The sequence below is a fragment of the Calonectris borealis genome, chromosome 15, assembly GCF_964195595.1.
Source record: "Calonectris borealis chromosome 15, bCalBor7.hap1.2, whole genome shotgun sequence".
Taxonomy (NCBI): Eukaryota; Metazoa; Chordata; class Aves; order Procellariiformes; family Procellariidae; genus Calonectris; species Calonectris borealis.
Window position 1 is genome coordinate 15553244 of NC_134326.1, and position 23745 is coordinate 15576988.

Consider the following 23745-nt stretch of genomic DNA (forward strand, 5'->3'; position numbering starts at 1 on the left):
TTCAAAACATTTCTCAGGAGCCACAGTTTATAAACTACCCCAGTGCAGCACAGATACAAACTTTCTCTGCTCATTGAATTCAGAGCTCATCACATGCCATTAATTTCACACAATGTAATACACAACATGAAACTAAAGAATGCTCTTTTGGCAGGCCAGGAAGACAGCTAACTGTGATCTACCAATTCTGTCTCTGGCTTTCATAATTTCATATTAAGAGAAAGCTTTGCTATGGGACTACCCTAGCTAAGCTGCAATATAAACAAAGCCTTAAGGTAACTGCTACCAACCAAAGAAAAAGATTTAATTCTGAAGATCAGGATGCTTGCCTGTCCCTGGCTGAGAAATGAGACAACTACAATGTTGGTTTGGATTCCTCAAATCTATTTTTCCTTTCCCCATTTCTTCAACAGTTCAGATAATTGCATAAAGGGCCTACGACAGATTTACTAATCTCACATGATATTTGAGCAAGAATTATGTTACAAAATCTAAACAATACAAAGTGTTTATGCAACCGGTTCAACTGCTTATTAATAACCTAGGCAGAAATATTTTTCCGATAAAATCAGTCTGAAATTTAAAATGTTATTAGCAGCTGTTTCAATTATTTTGTCACCTCAGCCCTCCCTGCAACACTCCTTTCTATGTAAGAAATAAAGCCATATAGAAAGCCAATGATCTTTTGCAAAAATCTTCTGCTTTTACTGTCTTTCACTTTCAGGAACTTAATGAATGAGCAACCCACTCAAATTTTTGTGTCTTTTCTTCATTTGAGACACTTAATGGGCTCCTCGCCATCTCCCTCTGTCTTTTTGTTTGTGTTTTTTTTTTTTTTAATCACATCTTCTATGTCTAATGTACCTCCAATTAAATGTGTTGAGCTTTCTTCTCTCCATAGGAAGCACCAAAAAGACTGTCAGCATGTTGTGTATAATCACACATGCAATTCTGTATAAAGTACACAGTTCCCAATGACAACGATATTCTGCTGAGGAAGTATGAAAAATGTATGCAGGAGTCCTAAATCACTTAAATCCCAAACTTACTACAAGGTTGTCCTGCAAAAAGTGTGTCCAGGCTGAGCACCTGGCGCTCTTTAACGGTTCCTGCTGCCTTCCACTCTGCAGGATGATAGCAATTTCAGGTGTATTTTGTGCCATTAACTGTGGAAGAGTTACACAAAAAGATCAGCTCAAGAGCAGACTGTTTAAAGCAAAGGGACCAGCGAGCAAGAGGATCCATATCTCTTGCGAACATCATCACAACTTTCTAAGGCCACGTTACAACTAGGAGAATTATACAAGCATCCATACATAATATTAATGTAAACATCATAAAACCCTGAAATGGACAGAGCGACGGAATGCTCGAAGTTAAATTATGGTTGTACCCTTATTCTGAGTACCTTGCTATAGTTGGTTTAAGGCATTTAAAGTCTAGGTTAATGTAATACCTGTCCAGTTCTGTACCTAATTTATATCTTTAGTCCAAGAGCTCCTAAGGCAGGGATTCTGTTCTTTACCTTGGCACAGAGGCCACTATAGTAACACAGTGCAATCTTTTACATTAGTCATTGACACGCTCTCACTTCTTCCTCTCAAAGATCAAACCAGACTAGCTTCATCGGTGAGTTCCAAGGTTTCTATGCACATTAATCACTGAAGTTACTAGAGAAATATTTTTGAAATTTAAAAGGGACAAATATTCATGTTGACTTTTTACATAACCTGACTGTGAGAACAAGTAAGACCCAATCACACCCTTCCACCAGGCATTAGCTCTACCACTGAGACAGCTTCCCACCATCCAGCTCCAGGAAAGCTAGGAAACTTAGGTCAATTTGCGTATACTCTTTCATATTCTACACCAATCATACAGGCTGTAGGACAAATATTCAAGCTGAACAAGATTTTGCTGAAGTGATCCCAATTTCATAAGCTTTCATGAATGATGTAATGATTTTAACTGCTGATTTTTAGGGACAAAAATGACAAGCAAGAACCTGTGGTACAAACAAGGGAACACTACAGGGGAAATGGGCTACAACTCTTGCAGATGAAAGCAGTAAAGAGCAGAAGGGAAAACAAGGCCTTTATACCATCATCAGCTATTTGTTAAGTATTATATAAACGGAGAAAAGTGCAAGAGTCCAGATTTTTAAAATAAGGGGGATAATAAGGTTTCCTCTAAGACTATCTTGAAACCTCTCCATATTAGTTAAAAAACTTTTAGATGTAGATGGTCATAGGTGGCCAGTTTCTTATGTTGGAAGGCAAATATGATCAACACACAAACACAGAGTTTCAAACTTTCACTGAAACTGTTTACTCTGCTAGTCATTTTCTTCCCCTAAACAGAAGATAGGGAGATAATTTGCTGCTCATCTGTCTTCCATTTCACTTAGGACTTAACTTTTAGAGAAACAGAAGTATCGAGGTTTCACAGGATTATTTCTAAATGTGAGCTAAATATCCTTGAATCTACTATAGAAAATATTTATGCTTTCTTGAGTTTTATTTTTAAATTATAGAAAAATAATTGAAGTACAACCTGGTTTTGCCATTCTAACAGCAAACCCTTGTTTCTAAATTATTCTACACTAAACTATATTTTGTAATTGTAGCAAGATTGACAATGCTGTGCACAAGGCCATTAAAATACGAACTATAGTATTTTATTACCTTTTTTCCCCTACTACTCCCTGAGGGCAGGTAGGGTTGATTATAACTCAAGAGTTAGATTTTATCATCACTTCATGTTTCACAATGCATTTCATACGTAATGCATGGACCACATGTTTCTGCCACAGGTACATTTCACAAGAAGTTCTGTAAGGTCGTCTCAAGCCCCATTTCTCTAGCGAAGAATCTAATCGTATCCTTAACCAAACCAAAAGCAGAAAAGTTAAAATGATAAAGAACATCTACATTTAACCTACCTTTGGTTAAATTATCTCTGTATATGAAGGAGTAATTCAGAGACCAAGGCAGGTATTTTCAGAGATATATATATAAACTTTCTCAAATTAGAACATAAAAATCACACCTACCTATATGTATCTATACACAAAGGTACTTCTCCCTATTTAAAAGAGCCTTACAACTTAAGTCTTAGATGACATTTTCAATAGGAAAATAGATAGTGTCATAAAGTGTTGAATGGGAGGCAAAAAAGTACTGTTTTTTATGCATCCCTTGGTTTTAGTTCTAAAATATTAAGGACAGAGGGATTAGGCCACAGTTCCATGATTGTTAACATAAGGCATGTGCACGTGTGCAAAAATTTTGCCCAGTTCAAGCACATAATCTCACTTCTGTCAAATTATCTCGAGCACATGATATGTTGACTGTGGAATCAACAGCTGATGCATGGTAAAGAGTGGCACAGACACGTGATACCTGATCCAGGATAAATTCTGTCAATATAGAATGAATTGATCAAAATTTTAACAAATCTACACTGACAGTGAACTTATTCCATGTCAGAACTTTGCATCTTACAGTCACAACCATCTTTATGATATTGTCAAACGAGATCCCCGTTTTAAAAATTCTTGTCAAAAACAAGCTACTAAAAAGGAATATGAGAGATTCCCTATTATGTGGATTTCAAACACTACTGAACTTCAAAGAATGAAAAACGTTCAAATAGTATTTTCTTAATCTAAGACAATCTTACAAAAATTAAACACTTTGATACGTACATCTGGAGAATGCATACTTGTCACTTTTAGCAATGTCAAAGTCAGCATGAAATCAGGAAAGTAGACTACATTTGGCTGCACAGTAAAATCAAGGATTAACACCTTTGGAAGTACTGATTCTGCAAAATTAAGCAGCAGAGATGCCAAAAACTGCATTTTTTCCTCCTAATTTAACGAAACACAATGTAAAAAAAAAAAAAAAAAATCATGTGATGAGAAATACAGCTCTATAGTTTATGTCCAAAATGTCCAAACAAATGCTGAAAAACTAGAGTACTATTGTAAAGTACAACTTTATTTCAAGTAAAGCCAGATGCCTGAAGACAAGTATTTACCCATTCCTTCTGTTGAGAAGGCTAACGAAATGAAGTTTCTGGTATTCCGTAGCATTCAAGTACACATCTGACTAGAATCTTTCATTTTAAATTCCAGGCCACTGCCACAAAACACAACCAACATGCAAAAGCAAACCAGTTTCTTTCCTTCTAAAACCCTGAAGAGAATCTACCTATAAAGGCCTTTTAGCGCTGGCTCTTCTGATGGTAACACTGTTTTACCGGTGATTATATTGAATTAATTGGGTTCACATGGTAAAAAGGTAGAACCTGACTGTATGGCACAAAGCAGATTATCAGCGTAACAACCTCTAATAGTTTGATTGTTGACAACTTTATACATCAAATAACTGGGGGGGCCGCGGGAGAGAGAAGCTGAGAAACAGTGAAAGTAAAGCTACTGTTTCCGAGGGTTGTGCAATGAGCTCCAAGTTTTTAAGGCTTTAATCTGCCCAAAGCAAAACTGCCTCATTGAAGAGTTTGTGCAGCTATATTCAGAAAAGAATAATCTTTGGGGGCAAAAAAAAAAAACCTAATGGCTCTTATTCCCATGCACTGCACAAAGCCAGCTGCAGTGGTACCCAGACTCTGCCACTGGACGACCCGGGGCAGAAAGGCACACGTGCTTCCAACTCAGCCAGCCCAGCCCAGCATCGGTTCAAATCCACCTTTGTGAGAAGTTCAAGCTAACTCCGGATTGAGCAACAGGACAAAAAGTCCTAGACATGCTTCCAGCGTGCCATTCAAGCGCAAGTCTGAAGGGGAAATAGGAACAAAAAAAGGTTAACTGTGAAAACACTGCAGTTAGGTTTGTGTGAGAGCTTTAAAAACCAGCACCATTATCATTCCTTTGCTGCTGATGGTCTCAGGTAGTCTGCCAGACTAACACAGTGCCATGCGGACTGAACCTCAAGAGATGATCTTTCATACATTTCAACAACCACTTAACTACTCACGCAAGGTGACAAACCAAATTCAGTCTCACTCCTCTGAAAAATACAGAAGCTTCAAAGCTACCTTTGAAGTTTTCTTCTCTATCAAACAGAAGAATACAGAGAAATCTTCTCTTAAACAAACCTGCTTTAAATCCTAAACATAGCTACAGCTTTGTCTACAAGGTATCAATATTTTTTCTGTAATTCCAATTACATTACACTGCGTTACTGCAAATCAATTTAAGTGGAACCCTTAAATATCATACATATTTGCATATAACTCTTCCCGCTCCTCCAGGAACCCCCACAGGGTCAGAGATAAGAAACCAAAAGCAGAAAAGCAAATCCTGGAGCACAACCCTCTGCTGGAGACCGGCTGTTAGTTGGAATTATACATGGATTTCAGAAAAGCAGCCACCCCACTGCTGGTGGCACTGAGCTTTATTTTATATTAATGTATGACTTCTGGAGAATAGACAAGAGGTTATAAAAACATCCAATCTTTCCCCTCAATACATCTTCCAGTTTATGATATGGAATAATTGGCAGCATTTATCTTTTGAACACTTAAACTATTACTATATTCACTTTAAAAATAAGAAATGAAAGGCAGAGTTTGCAACTGGGAGAAGGAAAAGCATTACACAGCTTTGCCAGCAAAAAGCAAATCAGGTTCTCAGCCACAGAACTACTTCAAATGTGGTAACTTCAGTAAATTCCAAAATACATACTAATGATGGACTTTCTGACAGGAGGAAAGGAAAGAATGGGATGTCATATGCTAAAAATCGCTAGACAGAATTTATTTTGTAAGTGACAAGAACAATTTATTGAACCTATTATAGAATTTATTGAACAACTTATAAAAACAATGGAAAAGGTGCAAAAACTTCACAAACCTCCCATTCGCAGTCATGGTTCACATGCGCTGTGTTCCGGGATTCTTTATACGTAGCATTTCGCCTCAAGAGATGCTGATATCTGTCTATACCATCATACCTATACCATGAATTCTGCCCATGCTTTAATGAATAACCTGAAATGCAATTCCTGCATGTGACTTGCAGGAACTGGATTTACACTGGCATATACTTACATGCTGCAAGATTTAAAACCAGAGTTTCTTAAGTACAATAATAGGTTCAAAGCAACTTATTTTTGTCTGTGGAAGGAATGATCACAAGACAGCCTGGAATGCAACATGAGGGCTTTGTTCCTTTTTTAAGCATCCTCTTACTTCACTCCCAAACAATAAGGAAATAGTAACACAAGCAAGTCAACATCAAGCACGCTCAAGTCTCTGCAGCATAACATCTCTCCATTTTTCGTTTTTACAGTAACCAGCATAGACAAGACACTAATTTTTCCAGTAACATATGTGAAAAAACTGTACTATACACTTCCCCACACCCAATCCAAATGGGAAGAGAAACAGAAAACTGTATTTTGAAAGAATCAGCACTTCATTTCCTCTGCCTAGATTCAAAACGGCATACAGGACCAGACACCAACACAATTTATTATAACAATTTAAAATGACACATGAACAACCAAGACATTCTTTAGAATGCCTTCAGACAGCTAGCCCCATCTCCCCCATCATTTGTGCACTAACGACAATACGAAGATTTGTATGTAACATTACTATAAAATACCGGGAATTTATTAATGTATTATAAATTGTTTTATATATTTGATTTTACCTATCACAAGTATCCCCACACTCCATACACAAAATTTATCCTTTTCTCATACCTATCCAATCTGACTGCTGGGCTGGGATTCTTGTTAATAGGATTTCTAATTAAAGCTGAAAGAATACCACTCCCTGTACCTCTAAAGACACTTGACATTTGCATATCAAGAGACGCTACGTGACTGCTCCACTCATCCGAAAAGTCCAACTGTCAACATTATAGTAAAAAAAAAAAAAAAAACCAAAAAACAAAACAAAATCCAAAAAACTAGCATCACAGTTAACCAATCTGCATTCCAACAAACAATACATTAAGCCAAGTATGGATAAATCTACTCTAAAATGTATTTTCAGATTCACCTCATCAATAGTTCTCATCATTCTACCCAATGCTGAATTAAAATAAGTAGATATTGAATACACAAATTGTATATGCATCACAATTTTTTCTCGAAATATCTTAAGTAATTGATGCAAAAATCAGATTTCAGGCTGCTGCATAGTCACTCTTGGGTATATGCAAAGACTGCCCACTACTAAAACGTGTTTCTGTATGACTTTCCTAGGACCTTGTTCCCGTTTACACTTACGCTTCATCTGCCACCTCCTTATCTTTTTTCAAAACTCATCCCCATTCTCATTATACCTCCCATTTCTTCTTTATCTCCAGGCTTAAGAAAAGCACTTCAGGCTTTTCTTTCTGCTCCTTTCATGCCATTTCTAGCCTGATAAACATGATGGTAGAGACTATGCAAAACCTGGCTAACAAAAGACTCAAAGAGCTAACAATTCAACATCAAGGAAAAAAGTGAACAAAGTGAGCAAAAAGACGAAAGACAGGTAGTTTCAGCAGTTTGGGAGGGGACGCAGGCGAGCCCTCTGTCCTCTAAAACAAGGAACAGACACTACTCCTGGAGTACAGCTCCAAATTAAAGGCTGCTTTGAAGATGATCCAGAATGGTCAGAGATTATCAAAGCAAGAATTCAGAAAAGAAAAAAAAAAAAAGAAAAAAAAACCACTTGGTGGACGGTAATATGAACAAGGCAGAAGATTAAACACACTTCTAAAAAAAGGGATGGAATTAATTTAACAAAGACAAAAATATAAAAAAGAAAGCAAGAAAACCTTAGAAAGGTTTTAATCAGATTAGCAAGGCTGCTATCATAGAATTTGGCACAATTTTGTTGGCTGTAACACTTTTCAAGATCAAATCACTGACTTAGACACAAAAATTTTTAGCAGTATTTCAATGTTTTGTTGTGTTTTAAAAATCTCTAACTGCCACATCATTTGCAGCACATACATTCCTAGGAAGTATCTTGCCTAAGGAGTATGAAAAGCATTTAATTTTCCATACGAACTCTGGAGATGGGACGGCATGGCAAGGGGCCTACAAGAAATGTTGGACAAAAAAAACGTAGGTCTCACACTCCCATGAAGTTAACAGGAATCCTAACACTGATTTCAAAGCTGGACCAGGATCAGAAAACCCTGGGATATTTGTACTACTCTGTGGTGGCAAGGGAAGGAATTTCCTGGCCTCAAAGGGTAGTTACATTAATACCCTCTAGCTTATTGCTCAATGGCTCCATTTTAGACAGAGAGCATAAATCAAGGTGTTGCTCTTCCTCAGCTGAATTAACACCCTACCTCAAAATCCTGCACTAGTGATGTATAAACATCTAGTTGTTTGAAATCTGCACTATCAAGACATGTATTTCTATAAAACACAGGTATTATCACAAAGTTTAAACTACTCAGTAATTCTTGTGTAAAAGTAGTACCAGGATAAGTAACCAACAGTATGTTTCCTTACCTTATTTTCGTCCAGTACTATATTTAACACTAGATATATTTAACATAAGTCAAACTCAAGTTCAGAATGCAGTTCCAAAGACAAACAAATGTCAACATTTTGAAAAATTCCCCAAACTTGAGGAGTACCATAACCTACAAACTACTTCCCACTTCAATAAATGCAAGGGAATTAATTTAATGTCAACAGTAATTCACCTCTTCCAACTGATGTTTTTTATCATTGAAAAGAAATACTAAACTGCTACATTTCACTACATAATTTGGATTGTGCTGTAATTTCCCAAACTATTCCAGATAATTGCAAAAATGTTTATTATACCACCTTAAATGTTGCATCCCTGTCCTGGGATTTTTGCAGTTTTCATCGTAATATGAGAAACTGCAGCAACCAGTAAACTGAACAGCAGTAACTTAACTACAGCTTTATTTTTTAAATCATATGCATCGGAGTACATGGATACAAATGGTTTAAATTATTTATTAGGTAATGCACAATGTTTTCTGAGATAGTATAAATGGGTCTTGGCTTTTCGCAGTTGATAACAGAAAAGTAAGATGTCAAAGCCAAGGAATAATCAGGAAAAGAATCTCAAAAGTCTTAACCTAAATTACACTCTAGCTTTGCCTCAAGGCAACCTGTGTTCCAGTCCACATACGTCTTCCAAGAAACAGGCAAATTCTCGTTTCATTTACATCCACCTAAATGCTGCCAATTCCAGACTGCTATAAATTAAAAACCTTTTTTAAAATTGAGCCCATTTTCTTACGGCATATAGCGCCACAAAACCAGGCAATCATTTGATAACTTAGCAATCAGTCCAGTTTCAAGGCTTTAACTGTCCAAAATATCCTGGATACATCCAGGTGCTTTCTCTTGCTACAGAAATAATTCACACCCAGGGCACTCACGCTGCTAATGGGCCTGTGAGTTTTGTAGGTGAGGAATCAAATGCCCAAATTATTGGGGGGGGGGGGAGGCGGGGGAGGCGAGAGAGAGCCTGCCTGTGACTTTAAGAACACAGCCATATTAAAAGTCTCCATTGTTGTTTAATACCGGTATTACACAAACTGAGCAGAGCACGCAGGCTTCAGCACGCCTTCAGGAAGCACAACACAAACGGTGACCTTTAAATCAGAGCTCAAAGACGACCGCGCTCCAAAGAAAGTTACTGGAACCTGCCAGTGGGGGTAAAACTCTGCAATATCTTCCTCTCTCCCCTCCCAACTACGACAGAAGTCTTGTCAACTTGCAGCAGCTTGAAAATACAGCAAAGGGAAAAGTTTCGGCTACAATTACGACGCAGTGCACACGGTCGCCTGTCGCTGAGCACAGCCGAACACGAGCACTAGGAGAGCAAAGGTACCTGGCGCTGCGAAACCCTCATGCGCGGCGCAGACCGCTCGGGCCGGGGACGCGAGGAAGCGGCGGCCGCCCCGGAGGCAGCGCTCGGGATGTTCCACAGAGGCAACAACTGCAGGGGGGTTCTACACCCCCTCCCTTCGGAGGGCCGCCTCTAAACCGCAGCGCCGTGCGGAGGGGGCTGGCTTTTCACGCCGAGTGTTTTAAGCCGTGTTTCAGAGGGCTGCCGCTTTGAAAAAATTTCTCTTCAGGCGGTGTGTCACTAAAAGGCGCTCACCTCCTCGTTGCAGTATTTGGTAGTGCCAGGCGAGCTGCCGACTGCGGCTCGGGCACCGCGGCGGGGATCGTCGGTAAAACGTGTCCCCTCGCAAGAAAAGCTGGTGTGGGGGGGTTTTATTGTCATTTCTCGCCGCATGTCATCTATGTTTAAGTCCTCTATTTTTTTGCAAGTTTGAGGCATGATTTTTTCTTCCAAATCAAGTTTTGCCTTTCTAAGCTTCGTCAAATAAAGCATCTCTTACAAAGAAGCATTTAGTTCAAGCCACAAAACCAAATGTCAATTTAAATGAGAAAGCTGGAAGTTTATTAGATAACAGCCAATGAATGTAAGATCATACGTTATGTATGGTTGTGATGACTTCTCTGTAAGGTTAGAATCTAGTCCATGGTCTGATCTCAGTGTTTATTAATGGAAGGTTTCTGTTCGTTCCTGTTGCCCAGGGGATTTAATTTTCTTACTAGATTGTTGGCTGTTTCTAAAGAAAGGCTCTGGTAAACCCCAAATGCTGGAAAGGTGGGTATACATCAACAAACACTTCAATTGCCCAGAGAGGAACTGGGGAAAAAAGCATACCAAAAGACTAAAAACTTAAAATATTGAGTATTGCCCCAAAATTTTGAGTATTACCTGCATTTGGAAAGAAAGCATGCCCTTACTTGTTAGTAGCAGTTACACCACTTCTACTCTAACCCAGCTGAAAATAGCGGATTGCAACAGGGACGGGAGCTGCTGATTTCAAATAAAGTTCACACAGACAGTGTTTCCCCATCACAGCTACATCAGCACGGTTTGTGGTTTATTGCTATTAGACCCAGTTCAGCAGTATTTTGAGATAATAAAACAATTGGTTTTCCTCTTAATTAATATGCAGTCAAGTCTGCAAATCCCGTTAGCCTTTCCTGGTTACTGCATAGGAGGTAAAATTCAAGAAGATCCTGAGTAGGAAACATTCAACATTCATCAACAGTTTCAACATAGCAAACCTAATTGTGTACAAAAAAATTGTCTACAGCCTGGTGCAGTAGAAGTGAAAGTTTTTGTTCATTTCATCCCAAGTTGGATACTTTAAAAGTTGCAAATGAATAATCTTTAGGTAAGATTGCTCTGAGACAAGGCACACAAACGAGATCAAACGCTGATGCTGCTCTCAGAAGTCTGAGGTAGGACCACCACGGTTCCCCGGGGAGAGCTCACTCCCGTGCAGGAGGCAGCAGCGGCACGAAGGCGACTGCAGCGTCAGTACAGACGTACGCGTTGGCCAGAGGCCTTTGACTTTCAGAACTCGGTAACTAGATCATGTACATCTTTGCACAGAACAAGTGTAGGGAAGAAAGGTTATCTTAGCCACCAACCTCAAGCATTCCTCACTGCTATGAAAACAAAGATGGTTTTAAAATTTAAGAAAAACCTCAAAATCTATTATTTTACACTTTAAAACAGCTCAGATTTTGTCCTGTGCATGTATAAAGGACCACTTCCCCAAAAAGAATCATAGGCTTTGTTATTTAGCCCTTGGCAAAAATTGGGACTTATTCTCACCAGATTCTCATTAACTTTTTGGATCATATAGGAAACCAAATGGCCCATTCTACTCAATTAACATGAACATGTTGCATAATCCATACAGCTAGAAAAGAAACAACTAGTTCAGTTTCTTAGCCAATATTCAGAAAATGCTGTCAAAACTATTTTGATCCCTTTCGTCGAAGAACACTCTATAAGGTTTCCCTACTTTCTTCACATCTGAAATAAGTTTTTCAGATCAATATTAAGGGGCTGATGATTGCTTTAAAAATACAGTTAGGTGTACCCACTTGCTCAGAGAAAACTGAGTGCCAGTTCTCATCATTCTGGCTTTCCACGTCTAAAATTTAGAGCTGCTATTTGACTCTCTCCCAGTGTCTGTATGTATACTCTGACCTTACGCTACTTCTAAAACCTTCCTTTTTGTGCATAAGTATGTTTAGTCTTTAGAGACTATTTCACACTCATAGCATTCATGCAGATCCTGAGCTATTACCCAAATTTTACAGGAGTGCTTCACAGTACTAGAAGCAGATGTACTGGCCTGCTTCTTTAATCCATTTCACCTTCCATAATTTCCAGGCAATAACCTTGTATCCTGAACTGAACCATAAGATATTTCAGTAATAAAACAGTCTGCAGTTATAAAGTATTTAAAGACATTTCAGTGTCACTTAACAAGGAAATATTTCGTCAATCTATTACTATTACAGTAATGCTCAAATTGCCATCTGGAAGACACAGATTCAAAAAATCAGTCTCTGGATCCTAGGCTCAGCTCACGAAGGCCGAATACATTGTAAAAAAGGTGCAATTAGTCTCCAAGGAAAGGCTTCTGCAGGCTGTCATTGGCTATACAGCATGCAGCACACTCACTCATGTGGATAAAAATAACATATTGAAACGGCAGCTGCTCAGCAAAGGAAGAGGATTTGAGCAGGGATAAAAATATACCTTAAAAAGAGGGAAAAAAAATGCCTATCAAAAGCATTAAAAGGTAATATTGAATGTACTGAATCAATGATACTTAAGATTCACCTTTGAACCTCAAGCAGGAAGCACTATTTCTTTCATATAGCAAGACAACCCAAGAACATAACTGTTACTGTCCTGAACAAATCCAAGGCTAGCACAGCTAATCACCAGCAGTCAAGAAGTACACACTGTGAATGGATTTTGTTAAATTTTGAAGAACTCCTACTTATAATTTTATTATAGGATCAAAAACCCGCTGCTCTGAACATACCATTTAAAGATAGAAATTATTTCCAAGAGACAGGGGGTTTCAAACTGTGATTGGTATCTATTATCATGTCCATACTCTTTAAGTTGTTTTGAAGGTATATTTTAACATAGTACCTCTTTCTCTTGAGGTCCATTACAATATGAAAGGGCATGGTGGTAGTCTTGTATACTAAACTCGTGTTGAGTCAATATTAAAGCCTCTCAAAGACTCACAAGATAGCAGTGAGACCTATTAGATCATCTAAATTATTTCCATGCCATTCTGAGATTGCTTTCTATAGTATGTTTTATTAGTGTCTTGCCCAGGCTATTTTTAAAGTCTCAAACCCAGAAGCTTTTCCTTTCTGAGAGTATCCAACTTTAGTTTAAAAGCACTGTATGCACTGAATAACCCATTTAAAATGCAAACCAAAAAACTTCTTATGGATCTGCTTATTTAACTGCAGGTGTTTGAAATGGCAAGCAAGATTCGAACTGACAACCATAATTTGTCATATTTTAAGATTTCTAGATCCAAGGTTTTTAAAGATTCCTTTCAATCAGTTTAAATAAAGGTGAGGCAAGAAAAGTGAAAACAGGAGAGAGACTGAATCTAGGTTAAGATATAATCATACACCAACCGATACAGACGGAAAAAAAACCACAAAAGGCTTGTGATCACATGAGCCCTTCTTCAGACTTGACTTGAAATATGTTTTGTAACAGCAAGTTACAATTTTTTTCCAGCTGTATCAGCTGGTTTAACTAAAGGTATTTCCTTTCCTTACAAATCCCGCCCTACTTACAGATAATCACTGCAGCATTACCACAACACGGTAGATGCTAGTTTGAATAAAGATCCATTCCTAAGTATATTACAGCTAATAAGTTACTGTATCAAGTCTGCTATGTGAGATAAGCAGCAGTCAAATTCAGCGTACTACGTATTTCACTATAAGCAAACAATGTTTGTGCTGAGGAAATCCTTGAAAAATGAGACTTCACAACAAAGTATGTCACGTAGGATCACTTAAATTTTTCATCTCAGTTTTGAGGCTTTTTTTTTATATTAACCATGAAACAGAACAATTTATAAAGAATTTAAGAAATAATTCCCAGAACAATACCTGATTGATATTACTGTGTTCCGACCAGTATGATACAACACACACAGAACTTTAGACAAACCATAGATGGCTCTGCAGAAGGGATTAACAATCAGGCTGAAGCAGGAATTAACGTGTATCAGAACTATACATATTCTTTGCTGACACACTTATTCCATCATTCTTAAAACATGGTAAGCACTCAAAAAGAAAGATTTCAATTGCAAAGAATCTTTTCAAAGCATTTAAACTAAAAATCATACTACTCTACAGAACTACCCTTGTTTAGTTGCTGAATATAAATACATATGAACCTGACTTTGTTAAATTCAAATTTAAAGGGAAATTTTATTTGTTCTACAGCCATGTCACCTTGGGTTGATTTCCGTAACTAAAACCTGGGTTGGGCCTGCCTGACAGTTGAATAGAAGGTCTCAGGGCAAATCCCAGGTGCTGCAGTCAAGGATGGGCACCTGATTCTTGGTTCAGTATACAATGCTGAGGGCATATAAAACAAATGAAAGCTATTACTACTTGTCATTGATAAAAGCCTGGCCCCCACCACATAAGGAGGGAATGTATTTTGGTTTTTTAATTAATTTGTCATTACTTTTATCTACATCAAGCTCTCCGTGTCATTTCAATAGGAAAGTGTATTTCTTGGTGTTTCTCGTCACCCTGAATTGCTGCACAGTACTGGGGATGTGAAACACAAGCTGCATTTCAGACCACGGTGAATGCAACAAATGCAAGTTATTGCCAGTTTGTCAAAGGTTGGTCTTCTGAGCAAGAATCACAAAACAAGTCAGATTTCATTAACACCACAAGCCTTGATATCGAAGGAAATTTACTTTCTGAAACCACAAATGCAGGTTTGTTATTTCAGTGGTCTCATGACTGGTAACAAAACTGAATGCTTAGATAATGAGCATAAGTCAGAGTTTGACTACTTTTACTTATACAAGTAACGATCGAACTGACATAGATTACTCATTATACAGAACAAGAATAAGAAACTAGACTTCTGAATTGTATACCATAAGCAGTTTCTATTCAGCTTTAGATAAAATATGTAGACAATGCTTTGAATACTTTGTAAGTTGAGTTTGTATTTTCAAAGAAAGATTATCTTTGCCAAAAAAACAAACAAAAAAAAGATAAATCCCAACTGCAAGTCAGTTCAACCTCCCTTTTCCTTTTCCAATGGTACAAAGAATTCTGCAATTCAAGGCAGCAACAAAAAGAGAAGTAAAGAACTAAAAAAAAATGTGATTAAATACTCAGTGTTCTTCTCAAAATGACATTTTGATAAACCTCATTCTTCCCCAAGACAGAAAGAACTATAACTTCAGCAGAAAAACACTATTAAGCAAAAAGTTACGTCTCACTGAGCTGCACAAGATTCCTTAAGTTGATCATTTTTACAGGCTGCACACATTGTATCTATTAAAAACAACACTGGCAACTTACACAAAAGATCAGCTTATGTTTGTGTTTCACATTGTTTTGTATAAAGACAAAACACACTCAAGTGCTCATGTGTTGCAATAGCTTCATCTAGAGACAACTGAAAAAAAGGAGGCCTGCCCAAGCTGAGCGACATGTGTTAGGTGCACAACGTAACTTTACTTTTCCTACCAAAACTGAAGTTTCTTATTCTAAGTAAGCAAGTCTTCCCAATTATTTACTGCAGGAAATAGTCTCTTTCTAAATTTACCTTTCAATGAATCATTTTCAGCTCTCATTATGTCAATTAGCGAGTTCTCCAGTGAATGCATGTCAAAAGTCCTCGTGCGATCCTGCAAGCAAATACAAACAAAGCCAGTTTAGGCAACATACAGTGTTAAACAAGACCATCTGAAACATAAAAACTTCAGTTTTGTTCTATGTTACCACAGCAGAATTAAGCAAAAACACATACACCACCAAAGACAGTCTGATACAGGAATATTAAAAATTAGAATATTCTTAAATATGAATCTGATCTATATTTATTATAACCAATCATTTAAGAACCCCAATTCAATATCTAGTTTGTATTCCTTGCTATACAGTTAAACTTTGTAAAAATAATTTCACAGTTAGGAAGTAAAGATCATATCCTGGGAGACAGAATTGCAAGGAGAAACAATAAAATAGGTATGTCAGCCCGAATTTAAGAAAATCTAAATTCCAGCAACACATAGAATTTCCTTCACCTAAACTACTACCTCAACAACTGAAATAATCTAATTCTGCACAGTCAGTTCAAATTCTGCATAATTACAAAGTATTCCATAAAAGCAAGAGTGTTTCAAATAGTCTGGTTTACTAGGTGACAACTATGCTCTGATTTTTAATTCCCTGAATTCACAAGTTTGGTATTCCAAACATTACTAGAATGGAAGGAGGACTCAACAAATGGGAGGCAAGATGTCTGATGTACCTTACTGTTTCATTATCTCAAATCATTTGATGTATACTTACCAAATATTTCTCCTTCATATTAACCAAAGCCACCATTTAACACATGTATGGTTCAGACTTTCCCAACTAAAACAATAAATTCCACATCTTACAAATCTGACGCTATAAAATATCCTGGCACTGCATTATTTTAATTAGCAAATTCAGAATAACTGAAATTATATATAAACTTTGAAATCTTTACAGGATCATAAAAGGTCACTAATGGAGGCAAAAAATCGCTCTCATTCCCAAAATTATTCACCTATCCATATTATCTATGTATCTATACATTTGGACATTTGTAGAAACACCTGGATAGAATTTTATACAATTCTATTAATCCACCTTGAATTTAATTTTTGTGTCCAAGAAGAACTCTAACATCAGTTCTAAAGATTTTATTTCAGTCGTGTTCTAAGAGATTCACCTCTGAACTGAGATCAAGCATAGAAAGTACCTGTTCAAATAAGAAAGCAAAACGTGAGCAATTCAAGAGACACTTTGCTCTAAACTGCTTCTCTATAACTATCCTTATTACAGCAGTGAATATATTTTTTTTTGTTCCTAACTCTAGCTGTGAAGCTGAAATTTCTCCAAAGCACAAAGATCCAGCTTTGATCATTTTTAAAACCAGTGATGAAGTAAAAAACAGTATTGCACAAAGACTGTTGTGTTTCAAGTTATAATGTCCTTTACTTCCAGAGATGAAGTGCTAAACCAGTATTGATTGCAGTGTTGCAAGAGGCATTCTTTATATCAGACAATGATCAGTCATCTTGGACTTTAAACACCTAATACTATTTTAACAGCAGGAATCCACTAGATCCTAGAGTCCTGATCCATTTCCAAGTTCATAAGTTACACTCTGACCACTAAAAAAATACTATTTTTCAATGAAATTTTCTGATAGTTTTCCTCTCTACAGAACAGTTTATTACTGACACAGAACAGGGGAAGTGTTTCTACCCGGATGTGCTGCATTTCAAATAGCATTAGAAAGATCTGAGTTTGAAACCATTTGCTTTATTAGTCTAGCCCAATATCAAATTTGCTATAAAAAGGATAGCGCTGCCCTGTCTATCCCACAGTGTTTATTTCCTTGATCATTTATATTACGAGGTAATTGAGGCACCTTAGAGAAACTATCATGAGCATTTAAATTCTGTGGTTTACTTTCACGTATTTCCTATTGGTTTCTTCCTTTCCTAGTAGCATTTAGTTTATTGTTTTGGTTTATACATTACTAGTTCATAACTATTTCAAACTCTTAATTACACTAGAATACCTTAGCAGGATTGAGTAACAGTCCTTGGGTCTGCATCCTGGACCCATTAGGACCTAACAGCTGCGTAACTCAGGAATGGATGCTAGAAGGCAATCTCTACATTTTCAGCAGTCCTCACACCATGACAAAAATAGCCTAAAACACAGGTGGGAGCATTTTCTACAAACCTGACATCCCTCAATAGCTACTCCTTCTTCCATTCTGGCTTTCATACTGTATTGTGTTTCTCTGTGTGGAATTAACCTCAAGTCCAACCCATGAACAGCTACAAAATTCTTATTTCACAAAGTGCAGAACCTCAGTAGTTCCAAGTCTTTGTTGAATTTGTGGCACTTACCATTTCAGTTGTCTGACAGACACAACGGGAGAAACCCAAGCTGAGTAATTTCTCATTTATTGTGCTGTGTATGCGCTGGAGAACGTGAGCCTGAAGATAGTCTGTTTCTAAAATGTCTGTGTTGTGTTGGTTTGAATAACAAACAGAGTTTTGCTGCAATTAAGTTTTTAATATTGAGAACAGAGACTTCAAACATTTGAGAAAAAAAATGGAATTGAACTGGTTAGCTGATAGGGACGCCACATTCTCCAATGGTAGCTTTTTATGGTGAGGAGTTTATAGTTTCCCCCTTCTGAGGGAACCAGCTAGCCGTCACTTTTGTAGTATAAAGTCTATAAGCTTCTAATCATCCTGCAAACATTTTAAAACACAACCCTGCGCATCAGTACAAAAGATTAGCTGATCATATTTCTACCTGCAGCTATTAGCAATCACTTAAAAAGGAGGACTGGCTAAAATACTCAGGCTCTCCAGTGGTTCCAGTAACTTGTCATAGCAATGGAGAAGACTGCCATAGGCTAGAGCACCCTCAAAATGCTGGTATATTACTATCTATTTCTTGCCTATCTTTCCAACAAAAAGACTCTGTGCTTACAGCATGTCTACCCGTCATTGTCAATTCATGGTGCTGAATTGCCCCCGCCTCCCAACACCCTTGGGAAGATCAGTCTTGTTCCTGGGTTGTCTGAAACAGTTTGCTCTTCCACGTCTCTGCTTATTAATTAGCAGACAGCAAACCACAGTAAGCACAACACTAAGAGCCACTACTGCTGTTACACTGAATTTGGATACATTCCTGAAATTAATGCAGCAGTCCACCTCTCTGGAAATGCAGAGTAATTCAAGAACTTGGTATATAAGTAAACCTGTATACATCTATCCAATGAAAAGATGTCAGTCTCATGTATGTCCTAAATAAAGACCAGCCAAAATGCCATGGTGAACTGGTTGAGAGGTTTGCACAGTGTTTATTATAAAAGAACTCCATTGATTTAGTTCCCTACTTGCCCTGACACTGAAAGGGTCCACACTACTACAGAAAGTCACCATTGGTAGTTTTGTAGAATATTTACAAAATTTAAAGGGCTTTTATTCTGAGACTGCTTTGAAAACAGTAGCACAAATTTTGCCAGTCTTAACTTCCAAGATGGCCAGCACATTTTGTCAGAAACACATATTATATCTGAAATATATGTATGTATTATATACCTAACATAAAAAAAAGACTGATGACAGGTTAGTGGTAGTGGCCATATTGCTGAAGAAATGTGTAACTATACATTTAATTTCATAACATCAAAAAAGCTGTAACAGTCAAGATATTGATCATTAACTGGTAACCAAATGTAAGCTATTCAGATACACGTTAGTTATGAGTTATAAAGCACTTAAGCCATGCTGTACTTAGGAAAAAAAGTGATGTTTTCTTCAAGAGACTTCATGCAGAAAGAATTAATAACAATATGGTGATGTTTTTAATGGATCAATTCACAAAGTTACAGTGCTTTCCATAGAGCTGGATTGCTTACTGTATACTTTTTAATTTATTTATAAAGAAAAGATATAGGGATAATGACTACCCTGGAATAAAGCAGAGTATGTACACTTCAGTAACAAAATAATTTAACTATGGCCTGATATTATTTACCTAGGTTGATCACAAAAACTTGGCTTTCATGAGTTTGTTTAGGGCATCTAAAATTTTGCTTTATCAGAGGGCTTAAAGGGCACACACATTTATCCCGGGGAAACAGAACAGAGGTAGAAAGACATCAGGTTGAACATAAGGCCATAAAAAGAAAAGCCAACCAAAAAAACCCAAATCAACCTGCAATCTTAATACATGACTATGTTTAAAATGTCAGCCAACATTTCAAAAGACATTCATTAAACATAATTTTGAATAAGCAGTATTGTTTTCACAATAATATACAAGAGGTGACAGCTAGCAGATCTAGTTGAGAGAGCGCTATCGGGACTGTAAATATTCTACAACAGCAAACACAACAGTTTTGACCTATTCACTGGCCAGCTCTGTCTACAGAAAAATAAAATTATTCTGATTCTCCTACTGTCTAGAAATCATTTATAAGTATGTAGAGTGCTCATAACTTCACGCACAACTTCGTCATTGGAGTCATACAGAATGGGCAAACCACTGCACCTCTGTGACTACAGTGGTTTCCCCACTAGCACCCAGACAGATTATTTTACGTTTAGAGGTCTTGTAAGAAATGGAGCCACTTGTAAATAGGAAATCCCTAAATTCTAATTCCTATTCCAATTTTATTTTTCAAGGTCCAAACACATTTCATTCCAAAGAAAAAGTCACTTGGTACTAAGCATGTACAATATATACTGGGACACCCTCCTATGCAAAAGAAAATAACCATGAATTTTTCATGCACAGGAAGATCATACTTTGCACTTAAAGATCCCATACCTAAATTCTCTTGTACATCAGAAAAATGTACATCTAACTTAATTATTAAAGTGCAGATTCATTATATTTAATCTGCACCCATAGCATTATCATCACCCGAACAATGAAGATTCCAGAACCTGAGATTTTCTACTCGGTGCTTCCCACGATGGGCCTCCCAATGCTAAAAACCCAAACTGTACAAAAAGTAAAGCCTGGCAAGGTATGAGCACTTGCTGGTAACTAAGGCTGTGCTTAATCTTACAAAATATGATTTCTCTGAAGACCAAGGCATCAATAATAATGCAAAGTATGCCATTGCATTAAGCAATTTATTGAAGATGATTAATCAGTATTTACGGAGTAGGTGTAATTGTAAAACTGGGACTTATTTTATATATTTAAATCTTTGTCAAACCAGAATACTTGTGAAAATTAGAAAACTCACAACTACATTTGCTACTCTCATTATAGCACGGGAAGCCTGAAACTTTCTGAAACCTTGTACATATTTCCCACAATTAAAAAGCCTTGTGTCTCAGGCAAACTAAAGTGTGTAGGGAAAGGTAATATTGTAGGCACTAAATACAAGTTCCACATTTTTGTTTTAATTGCGAAGCAAATTTAGACTTGATTATGCTTCTGGGTAAGCTTCTCCTCCTTCCCACCACCCTGCAAATGCTGTATTCCATCTCCCAGTCCAGTATGCAGTGAATTAAAGGCTTTGAATAAACAGGTTTTTCCTGAAAGGATGTTGCTGTATGCTGCCCTGATCATCTTTTATAGCTTCACCAGGGAACAATAAGAAAAAGCTGGAAAAGTTAAGTGACGCATAACATAGGAGTTTTTTTTGGGAGGGAGCACTTCTGGTTTAGACAAACTTGAACTTTTTTTTTTTTTTAAGTGTTAGAAATTACAGACCTTTATAAAAATTTCCAGTAACGTGTCTGATTCTATTTTAGCCACATATTAAGTTTTTTATGTATCTTCTAGAAATTATTTTCCACAATATCTTGTGTTCTCAATCTTTGTGCTGGGCTGCTAAGTATGCAATTTTCAAAGCAAAATGCTTAATAAGAGTACTCCTTTTAATCTTAGGAAAATACAAACATAATTCAAATAGCTTCTAACAAAAGCTCTCTTTAAAAAGAAACCCTGAGGTCAAAAACGCACAGGAGGGCCAAAGCTGAAGTATTAACGTCAGTAGTAAGTTTATAAAACAAGAACAGTGTTAACTTCCACAGTACTTAACTTGTGCGTGTCATACCACATTAGAGTGCTTCTAATTCCACAGATCAGTAGCTGTGGGGAACAGCATACAAAACACTAATTACTACACAGCTGATGTAGTTATAGAAAAAATAGGTGAACAGACATTTAAAAATCCAAGTATTTATTCTATTTTAAAATGATAGCTTGAAATTTCTTGGAATAATTGCAGTTTCTAGAATAAAAATAAAATTCTGCAAAACTTTCTGCAAAACAAGTAGCCTCATTTTATGCAACCAGCCATCATGACTTATGAAAAGGTTCCTCAAAAACAAAGAACAAATATTAAAATAAAGAGGCACGGTAAAGAAATTTATTTGCAAAATTCTTTCAAGACAAAAGATTGGCAAACGCATTCAAGGGGTTATTTTTTAATTCCAGTTCCCTGTGAATTTGTTTAATGCACTTATTAAATCAATCCATTTCTATGGGCAAACAAATCATGACGTATAGCTCAAAATTAGAACACATTCTGTAATCACGTATGTGTTTTCTCAAACATTCCATATCTGCCTGAGGGAAGAGAAAGTCTCTCTGGCACAGACCCTCAGTGGATTTGGAAGAGGTTATATACCTGGAAACTAACCACTGTAGAAGAAAGGAAAAAACATTTTGAACAAGTGGATATAATGAACTGCTCTCATGTACAAAATTCTTTGAAACGGGCAGTTATTTTCAAGCCTGATTCCAGGAAGAAACACAAATTATTTTTAAGTATTTTTACAGAAAGCTGAACACTATTGCTTAACTTGCTTGTGCCTTCAAAGACCAATTTAAAAAACATCATCACACATTTGAAGATGAGGTCTGGAAACCTGGAAGTGCCTATCAAAGCAAGATTTATGCATTGCATAACAGGCAGGATGTTCCACTCTCATGAGGAAGTGCAAGTACACAGCAAAAGGAAAGCCAAAACAATCTTGAGGGCAATGCTGCAGTAAAATGCAATTACTGAGCACTTAGTTTGTCAGTGCTGCTGGGAGAGAAGTAGAAGGATTTATTTAAAAAATCAGTAACTTTGTAAGATGCAATAGTCACAGTCAAAGCATTTTCATTTATCAATTCTCAGGGAAGGCTGTTGTATCCAAAAGACTTTTTTTTTTTTAAATTCAGGAACCATTTTTTCGTTTGGAGACCATTTCCTTTGCAAATGAACGCACAAAGAACAATGGCTTTTCTCTTTTCAAAAGATCTTTGAAGGGGGACGCTTGCCCAGTGGCTAAAGCACAATATCAAAACTTAATTTCATTAACAGATCTGGTAACAGTCTTCTCCGACCTTACTTCCAGTTCCATCTCTGCAGCAAGAGGTTCCTACAGACATGCTACTTCTGAAATGTTATGAGACAGAATTCCAGATGAAAACCACTTACAACAAAAAGCACAATGTTTTGCATGCAGCTCGCAATACCAAGCAAGCAATCATCAAATTGCAAGATTATCAAACAGATCACCACAGTATTTTCCTTTTATCTGCACCATTTGGAACGCCCACTTCATCGCAAGCATCTAAGGGCCACGGGCAGAAATATTTCAAGTGAGCAGCAGTTCACATTAGTGGCTTATAGGGACATTATGTAATGTTGTCCTCTCTGAAGAGGAAACGAGCACTTACACTTGGCTACCCCAAGATTTCCATCAAAACATAGACTTCTGTGTTTCACCAAGCTTTGGAGTAGAGACAACCTTTGAGGGAAAAAAAAAGTGATCCCCAAATATTTGCAATTGCTGGTTTACATCTTGCCTTCTAAGGAAACCAATTTTCACTAGATTGCAGCAACACTTGTTAATGATTTAAGCAGCAAAACATAAATATTAAATGAAAGGGATAGTTATATCAAATTACTCCATTATGTTGCTGCAGCAAAGACAGCTTTCAATTATTTCCTAAATAGGAATCTAAGAAGATTCCAGTAACAAAATAGCCTTGTCCAGTACATGATTGCATCACCAAGGATACTTCTTATGTGTATGCATGAACACAAATATACAATAAGCAA

General features: G+C 37.0%; 1 protein-coding gene across 1 annotated transcript in view; it reads right to left on the bottom strand.

Annotated features, from left to right (window-relative positions):
* CPEB4 (cytoplasmic polyadenylation element binding protein 4) overlaps positions 1–23745 on the bottom strand; it is a 45351-nt gene that overhangs the window by 16561 nt on the left and 5045 nt on the right. The window contains exon 2 of the mRNA XM_075164382.1: positions 15703–15784. Within this exon, the coding sequence (XP_075020483.1) occupies positions 15703–15784 (82 nt within the window). The remainder of the gene's footprint in view (positions 1–15702; positions 15785–23745) is intronic.